Source organism: Frankliniella occidentalis, unplaced genomic scaffold, assembly GCF_000697945.3.
Source record: "Frankliniella occidentalis isolate FOCC.00 unplaced genomic scaffold, Focc_3.1 Scaffold11, whole genome shotgun sequence".
Classification (NCBI taxonomy): domain Eukaryota; kingdom Metazoa; phylum Arthropoda; class Insecta; order Thysanoptera; family Thripidae; genus Frankliniella; species Frankliniella occidentalis.
In genome coordinates this window covers 1517852-1526867 of record NW_026267141.1, presented here as the reverse complement: position 1 = coordinate 1526867, position 9016 = coordinate 1517852, and the positions used below count along the sequence as shown (strand labels likewise).

The 9016-nt window shown below is 44.7% G+C and overlaps 1 protein-coding gene across 1 annotated transcript; it reads left to right on the top strand.

Moving 5' to 3' along the window:
• The first annotated feature begins 33 nt into the window (after positions 1-33).
• Positions 34-8974, top strand: LOC113207384 (uncharacterized). Its single transcript, XM_026423925.2, has 8 exons — positions 34-3211; positions 3985-4625; positions 4703-5135; positions 5534-5740; positions 5863-6478; positions 6568-7052; positions 7340-7547; positions 7630-8974. The coding sequence occupies exons 1-8, from the start codon at positions 1711-1713 to the stop codon at positions 8015-8017; spliced, it is 4479 nt and encodes a 1492-aa protein (XP_026279710.1). The 5' UTR covers positions 34-1710; the 3' UTR covers positions 8018-8974.
• Positions 8975-9016: the final 42 nt, after the last annotated feature.

The following is a 9016-nucleotide window of genomic DNA, read 5'->3' as shown; positions in this document are numbered from 1 at the left end:
GGGGGGGGGAGGCGACAGGTACGGTCCGGGCGGGTCAGCCGCCGCCGGTAATCCGCGCGGCGCCGAGGTGTCTGGGCGACAGTCAAAGGGTCGCCCCGGAGTCCCGTTTGGATGAACTCGTCGCCGGATGAGATGCCATAAAACTCAGGTGTCTCATTCGTCCCTACAATGGGAAGGTGCAGCGCACATGGTCAGTGCAGGACTGGGCTTGCTCGGGCGGCCAGGATGCTCGCGGTCATTGGCATGCCGCGGGTCAGATCAAAGGGCTTGTTTTGCCCCAAGATGGCACGTAGGAGTTTGCAAACAGATGGCAGAAGTTTACGTGGGAGGGGTAAAGAGCTTCTGGTCAGTCATTCTGAGCTAGCTTCCGAAGAGACAACATCGTCCCGTGCACTTTGCGCTCCGTCCAGTTGTTTCAAGCCAGTGTCCGTCGAGTCGATATGCTTGTGTTGAGTGCTCGTGTCGTCGTGTGTTTCTATGTGTGCGTGTGTGGGCTAAAAGTGTTTTGAGTTATGAGTGACAAGTGATGCAATTAGGCTACTGTGCGACCAAAACAAGTACTCCATAAGGTAAGTAACGCCTTTTATTTGCATGTATCACGGATCAGTACTGATAAACCGAGTGTTCAATCAATGTTCCAATAGTGTTCAACTCCGTTGTTGTGCACTTGCAAGTGTTCAGCTCCTTTGTTGTGCACTTGCATGTGTTCAACTCCTTTGTTGTGCACTTGCATGTGTTCAACTTCGTTGTTGTGCACCTGAAAGTGTTCAACTTCGTTGTTGTGCACCTGCAAGTGTTCAACTCCGTTGTTGTGCACTTTCAAGTGTTCAACTTCCTTACATTAGACGCAAATTGTGAGAGACGTGTTCAACAGTAGGGCTCTGAACACCCGGCCCGCGGGTACCCGCGTAACCCGGGTAGGAACCCACGTACCCGGGTTGACCCGGTATGTGAAATTGCCTACCTACAGGTGCGGTTCCGCCCGTACCCGGGTACGCGGGTAAAATTGAGAGCCCTATTCAACGGAGTAATCCATTTGCAAGTGCACAGCCGAGTAGAATAACACTTACAGGTGCACAATAAGTACCAATACAAAACTTTGCAATTTTTCAACTTGCAACACATACAAGTGTTTACCGGTTGAACACTTGGTTTATCAGTGTAAGTGCCCGTCCTTTTAACCCTTCAGATGTAAGCGTGTACCCTGAATTATCAAATGTGTCGACAAAACACCGCGAACCAAGTATAACCGCGGCCCGCGTGTGCCGAAGCGACCAGGAACAACCTGCGGGTTGCGAGTGCACTCGCGAGGGTTTATGTTTGCGATGCATGTAATGACATGTCGTGGGCCCAACCCCGCGAGTATCCCCACCCCCGCCGTTGGGGTGCTTGCGACCTTTGGGCCTCGCGACGTCTCATTTCGCGGGGCACAGCGGCAGCCCGGGGTATATTTCGAGTGTTTGTAATCACATATTTGACAATTTCGGAGCATGCGTACGCACACGATTTACAAATGCCATGCACCTAGTGCAAATGAGCGACTAAATTCTAACACTGTGTGAATTTATTTGTTCACCTAGAGGTGTGTGACATTCGTACACTTGGGTTTTGCGGGGTCCGTTCGTGTACTACTGTCGATTTTTACTGTCTCCATTTACGTAATCTATTTCTGTCTCTAAACTGAATACATGTTTCTACAGGCCTGTCAAAATGAAGAGAAAGTACTCCACTTTTAAAATTTTTGATTCAAGTGTCTCGCCTATTGACTGGTCTCGCTGTGTGGTATGCCAAACTGATAGACCGGAAGAACTAACAACTCCAAGTCGAAACAGACGGGCGATAAAGAGTAATGGAATTTCGACCATCAGTAGGAATCTTAAAAAATTTCAAGCCTTAGGCAAAGTTCCTCGTAACGCTAATGTTGACGCATTAGATGCAGGAAGGGGTATAGAGGCCAATCTGTTAGAAAATGACGCCAAATGGCATAAAAGTTGCTATTTGCAGTGCGGTGACAGCAAGGTCGCAAAAGTAGAAAAGAAATTGGCGTCAGAAAACATTCCACCACGAACGCCACTATCCACTCTTACTCGTCAAGGACCTGGCATAAACAACACTCCTGTTGCACAAGCACGCAGCTGTTTTGTCTGCTCAAAACCTGCTACAAGAAAATATCCTTTGAACAGAATTGCCGAAGAGGGTAGACTGTTGGATATCGCAAGAAAATGTGGAGACGACAGGGTATTGGTTATACTTCAAGGGTGGCAGACCTCTGCTGGTGTTTGGTATCACAACACCTGCCGAAGTACTTATATCAGGGAGAACGGACAGCCACTGACTGCCCCAACACCTCATCGGGATTTTTACGCTGAGGCTTTATTCACTGTCATTGCTCATATTAACGCAGCAAAACAGTCCTCTGAAGATTATCCCGTCTTTGTAATGACTGATCTGGCTCACATATATACTGAAAAATTAAAACAAAGCGGAATTGAAATAGGTACGCACACGAGCCGCCTGAGGGAAGAATTGCTTAAAGAGTGCCCTTACCTAGAGGCGTCTGTGAAACGTGGACAAAAATGTTTAGTTTCATTTAAGAAGGACATCAACACCACGTTGAGGAGAGAGGTTTCGGGAGTGGGCGGTGAAGTGGAAGAGTTGGAGAGGGCAGCAGATTTACTGCGACGCCACATTTTTAGTCACAGCGCTGGAAGCTGGGCCGCCATGTCTACAGAGTGTGTGTCAACAAGCACTCCACCTGTGCTGCAACACTTTGTGAAAAGACTCATTGACGGCCCCAATGCTTCACAAAATGAAGATAATGCTGGATCTACGATCAGTCAGTTAATTTTCTTCAACGCGAGAAAACGTCACAATGGCAAGTTTCGCCGTCAGTGTGCTGACCGTGAAACACCAGCACCAGTATATGTGGCAATGAAACTATTTGGAGCAACAAGAAGCAAAGATTTAGTAAATAGGATGTGCAAATTAGGATTGTGCATCTCTTACAGCAGATTGAAACTAATCCTAACGGAAAGGGCTAACAAGGCATGCACACGTTATCTGCAGGACCGTGTGGTGTGTCCACTTTCCCTTGAAACAGATGCCTTCACAACTGTGGCAGTGGATAATTTGGACCACAACACAACCTCCATGACAGCAAAAGGAGCATTCCATGGCACAGTAATCTCTGTTACGCAACATGGACCACCAGGTATTTGTCACTCTTTTGAGCGTTAATTGCAAATTTCTGTTTCTCTCCCCTACACCCAAAGGGCATTGTAAATATATTTGTGAACATTAACAATATTTTTTCGTAACTTGTAATTTGTAATTGGTGCATACACTGATAAAACAAATGTGCAACTGCACAACACTTGTAAGTGTGCAACATCAAGTTGAATACCTGCAAGTGTGCAACCTCAAGTTGAATACTTGCAAGTGTGCAATCTCAAGTTGAATACTTGCAAGTGTTAACTCAGTAGTAGTGCACTTGCAAGTGGTCAACAGGGTCGTTGTGCATTTGTAAGTGGGCAACTCTTCTGTTGAACACTTCTCTCGATCGGACGCTTACTGTGAGGGAAGTGTTCAAAAGAGGAGTAGCACACTTACAATTACACAAATACCGAGTTGAACACTTGCAAGTGTACTAATGTGCATTAAAATATGCAGTAGGATATAAAAGTGCACGAATTCGACACACCTGTATCTCAATGAAAAATTCACTCGCCTGCAGTTGTGCGACATAATTTTCACACTTGCAGATGTGCAAATGATAATTCACACACAAGTGTACTAACCGCTACACCTCTTCCTGTGAGTGAATATTTTGTCGCACACATGTAGGTGTGTGAATCTTCTTCTCACTTGCAGGTGTGCGATATTCGTACAGTTGGGTTTCCAGTGTAATGTGTGTTAAATGTTACCTTTTGTGCGCATTTTATACCCATTGTATAATTAATAATACTATGCTTTATCTGCACACAGGTGGTCTGCGACAAACTGAGGCCTCTTCAGATGTTTCTTCACGAAAAGTGCTGGGGCTCCCGTCGGAATATACATCTGTCCCACTAACCTTTCTTGATTGTGGGCAATCGCGTTGTCCCGTCTCATCTGAAAGCCTCCCCCAAAGGCTTTTCGCTGATCCTGCTAAAGAGGAAAACGATTGGCTTGACGCATGCGGTCAGAAAGAAACTATCAACACCTGGTCTGGATTCCATTCAAGGCGATCCGATGAAGTTCGTCACGAATCGAGATTTGCTGTGCTTCCGCCATTCCATGTACTGGCTCACACGGTGGACATGATGTCGCACAGCATGACCATAGCCCAGACAACAACCAAGATTCTGAACCCAGCACAGCAGGTGTCTGTACTAACAGGCGACCTGCCACTATTCTCACTGTGCAAGCAGATACAGTGGCTACGCCCCGGTGAGATGGGAGAGGAAAAAATGTTCATAATGATGGGTGGAATGCATATAGAGAAAGCAGCTTACACTGTCCTCGGAGATCTGCTGGAGGGAAGTGGCTGGTCGGCTGCACTTGTCCAAGCAAAAATAACTACTAAGGGCAGAGCTGACTCCATGATATCCGCCTCTCATATAACGAGAACTAGATACGCCCACCAGGTATGTCACAGTTCTCTTTTACCAAAATGTACTCTGCTAAATATTTTTATTTACGACATTTCGTTCACTATGTTTAGGTCACTGCTGCTGTCTTCCACAGTCTGAAGAAAAAGGCGTACGAAGATTATGCAGGTGACGAACCACTTTCCTTTCAGGACTGGTGCAGTTCAAAAGAAAACATACCACAATTTAAATATTGTGATACTGTTCTGAAACTGATTCTGGCCATACTCCAGTTCGTCCGAGCAACACGCACGGCAAATATTGTACTATACATTGAGGCTCTGTGTAGAATTGTCCCTTACTTCTTTGCCATGGACCACACACACTATGCAAGGTGGCTACCTATCCACATAAGAGACTTGGTAAATCTACCAAAGAGTCACCCACAGCTATGGGAGGAGTTTAAGGCCGGTCATTTTGTTGCTGCTAAAACTTCAAGGCGGTTTTCCAAAATAGCTCTTGATCAAGCACATGAACAGATCAACGCCATCTTGAAAGGAAATGGAGGTAAAACAAAACAACTTTTCTCGCTGTTTTCTTCCACAGATAAAGTATGCAACTGGCGTGCACATGCAAGTGCTAAACACTATGTGGCACACTTTTAATTGTGTGGACTGGATATTTTAATTTTAATACTTACAAGTGCAACAGGAATTTATAACACTTTAAAGTGTCCAAAGCCTCACGGTCAACCCCTTAAGTTGAACACTTGTAAGTGTTGAACTTTACTTAAACACTTTTTTGGATTCAAATATCTAGTCAACCACTTAAAAGTGTGAAACGCAGTGTTGAACACTTGCATATGTGCACGCTAGTTACACACTTTATTTATCAGTGTATATATTTTCTTTTTTTTAAAGGGGGGATACACTGCTTGTATACTCTGCTTATAAATATTGTTTCAGGTATAGTGGGTTTGACGGAGAGTCCATCCGCACTTCTGAAGTGGATTTTGTTCTCTCCAGAAATTGCCGACATTGTCGCAAAATTCGAGGAGGGTGCATTCAGTTCAGATCCTGATTCAGATTTACATCACCTTGATACGGAATCTGCACGTGAAACTTTTTCAAGTGATATCAGCGCTTTAGAAGAATATTTTATTGAGACATCAGGTAAATATATCGGCGCGTTCCCCGCGCCCCCTTAAATCAGGGTTGTAGCCGGGTGCCTTAAAACATCCCGCCATCCGTTCAATTTGTTATAACAATTGCAATGTTTACGTACATACTTACAGGAAATCCATTTGCTGCGGAGGGATCAGACCTGTACAACTTCGATACACGTCGCTGTGCATCCAAAGAAGTGAGCAATACTTTTTTGAACTTGGAGGCTCTTGGGAATGAACAGTACCAGAAATACACTGAAGAAAGGCTTGTGGCAGGGACGGTTTCAATTCACGCCCCGATAAAACATAACAAGCTGCCCACATTTTCCAAAAATAATCGATCTGCTGGGAAGAAGCAGCAGAATGAGCAAATTAAGGCACTTAAAGAAGAGAGTAATCTTTTCGGAAGAATGTTTGTAGCCATCAGCAACAGTAGGCCATCAAACCTGAATCTGTTTTTCTCACATGAAAGCCATGAGTTCCCTCCGTCACTTTTTTATAGTGATGGGAAAATGAGGTTTCCAGAGAAGTGTGACCTGCTCAATGACTGCCTCTTTCCACTTCAAAGTTCTCAGCTAGACAACTGCCCGAATGTCACAGCAAAAATAGTAGATGGTGGTTACATTGCCCGTCTACTTACACCCGGGATTTCAGTGACATTTTTGGAATTTAGAAACAGAGTGTTTATACCTTATTTACTGCAAGAGAGTTCTACTGTATCTAGAATGGACATTGTATGGGACAGGTAAGTTAAAATTGAATGCAAACTGCTGTCCTTTATAGTGCAATTATTTTAATTTTAATTATTTTATTAAAACATATTTTTAAATTTAGGTATATTGTGGACAGTCTAAAGTCGATGACGAGGGAGAATCGAGGTGAGGGGTGTAGGACACTCGTAACTTCAGGAACTAAAATACCCAAAAACTGGCAGGACTTCTTAAGAAATTCTGAGAACAAAACCGAATTTTTTGCCCTTATGGCTGAGGGCATACCCCTTTGCAAAGTTGCATGTCACCTGTACTCCACTTTTGGGGAGGCCGTTCTGACCAACAGTGAGAGATTGGATGTATCCTTCATCTCACCATGTAATCACGAAGAAGCCGATACTCGAGTTTTTCTGCATGTGGCCGATGCAGTCCGCTTGGGACACAGCAAGATCCTTATTAGAAGCAGTGATACGGACATCGTTGTTCTTGCCGTGACCTGCTTGGAGATGCTCCCATGCTTAAAAGAGTTGTGGATTCACACAGGAACAGGGAAGAGACGGCGGTACATTGCTACTCATGAAATAGCAAACTCGCTCAAGCTGAAGCTAGGTAAAACTCTCTCTTATTGGAGCAAACAACATGATTTGTTTCGTTATATTTTATATACTAAGTGTCCGATTTAACCCCGCTCACCGCTCACTTCTGTAGTTATACTGTACTGCACGCAGGAGTGCGGGCGGGCTTGCCTATCGCCCCTGTACACGCCGCCTTACGGGTCAAGCGAGTAGGCAACCCGCCCGCACTCCTGCGTGCGGTACAGTATAACCACAGATGTGAGCGGTGTTAATCAGTCACCTGGTATTAGTACATTGACATATTGCATTTTCTTTTAACAGGACCCAGTATGCCATTAGCACTGCCAGCTTTCCATGCTCTAACAGGCTGCGATACAGTTGAAGGCTTCCACAAAATTGGCAAAAAGTCGGCCTGGAAGGCTCTCATATTGCGTCCTGAAACAGTAGAAGCTCTACTGAATTTGGCTGTTGGTAACATTGCAGAAGCACAGAATGATCTCTTCCACTTTATCATGGCAATGTACAGCGCGTAAGTATTTTTCCATTAAAACATAAATTACTTTGCAACTGAAATAATGATTTTTTTTATGACTGTTTCCCTTTTCTCACAGTAGACAATTTGCATCATTAACCGAATGTCGTCGGTCACTTTTTGGCGGCAGTTGCAGCCGTTCCATGAAAACTATTCCTCCTACTGAAGATGCGTCTGTACTACATTTCTTGAGGGCTTCCCACCAAGCACAAGTATGGAGTCAGCTCACTGTAAAGCAGCAGGCACTTCCCTCACCATCCGATTGGGGATTTTTACGGGGAGAAGACGGATGGAAACCCGTTTATCGCACGAAACCAACGGCTGAGGTTGCCTGCAAAGACATTGTTGTAAAATGTCATTGTAAGGTAGTGTGCGTGGGAAATTGCAGCTGCTTCAAAGTGAACCAAAAATGCACGGACTTGTGTATATGTCCCTGTAAAGTAAATGAACATGTGGCTGTAGAGTAAAGTGTGTGGTATCATAGCATCAACTATAAATAAACAGTACTTTGTCATAAATAACAGAATCTTATGTCGCTCGCATTATGTTTTTTTCGGGGTGTTCTGGGCAATCATAATGACTTTTTCTCGGCACACAATCTCGCACACTCACACTTACACAACGTATTCCGGGTGTACGGCTATAAAAGTAAATCGATGTGGTCTATATATTTTTTCAGAAACGTGTTTACGCCTTAGAAGTAGGCAACCCGCTATAATCACCCGGAATACGTCAAAATATAATGTAAGTCCCATTGCAAGAACCATTGGGATCGTTAAGGGCCTGAAAAGTAATTGTTACGCGTTTTTTTGCAATTTTGCCCCTGCGTAGTATGCAACTAGCTCGTCGCGGGTGGTACAATTGTAAAATACAGGTGTGCAACAGCTCTTGATAGTACCCTGTGGGTGCGTACAACAAAACCACTAGAAGGTTTCGCCAGAGTGTGAATTGATTACACCTAAAAAGTACAACCTACGGCAGTTTTAGGGGCGTTTTGGCACGAGTGCCCCTCCCCCCCCCCTTCCCCACTTACACACCTACCTCCACTATAACAAATCCCCGCAAGCACTTATGCGCACTGTAGCACGCATATTTGCCGCAAAGAACACTTTTTTAAAATGATAGCCAGTTTTTGTAATTTTTACGCCTTACAGGTAGGCAACCCGCTTAATAGTGCAAACCATGTTTATGCATACTGTATTACTCATTTTTGGAACCATTCCGCCCAAAACATGCTCGAAAAAATCATGTTTTACGTGCTTTCTGCATGTTGCCCCTGCCGAGTATGCAACCCCCGTACACCGGTCCAGTCGCGGGTTCGAGGTGGGCTCCACTTCGGAAAAGTATCCCCTGGATGTGTACTACAAAACCCTCCAAACCGTTTTGCTCTACTACAAAATGCAATGTTGAATCGCTTGTTTACCGGACTACTGCTGCCGGTGCCGGTCGGCACAATCGCCTTTTGC

Coding starts and splice junctions, on each gene's coding strand:
- LOC113207384 (XM_026423925.2), top strand. CDS start 1,711: ATGAAGAGAAAGTACTCCACTTTTAAAATTTTTGATTCAAGTGTCTCG. Junction 5,136..5,533: donor CATCTTGAAAGGAAATGGAG/GTAAAACAAAAC, acceptor ATATTGTTTCAG/GTATAGTGGGTTTGACGGAG. Junction 5,741..5,862: donor ATATTTTATTGAGACATCAG/GTAAATATATCG, acceptor ACATACTTACAG/GAAATCCATTTGCTGCGGAG.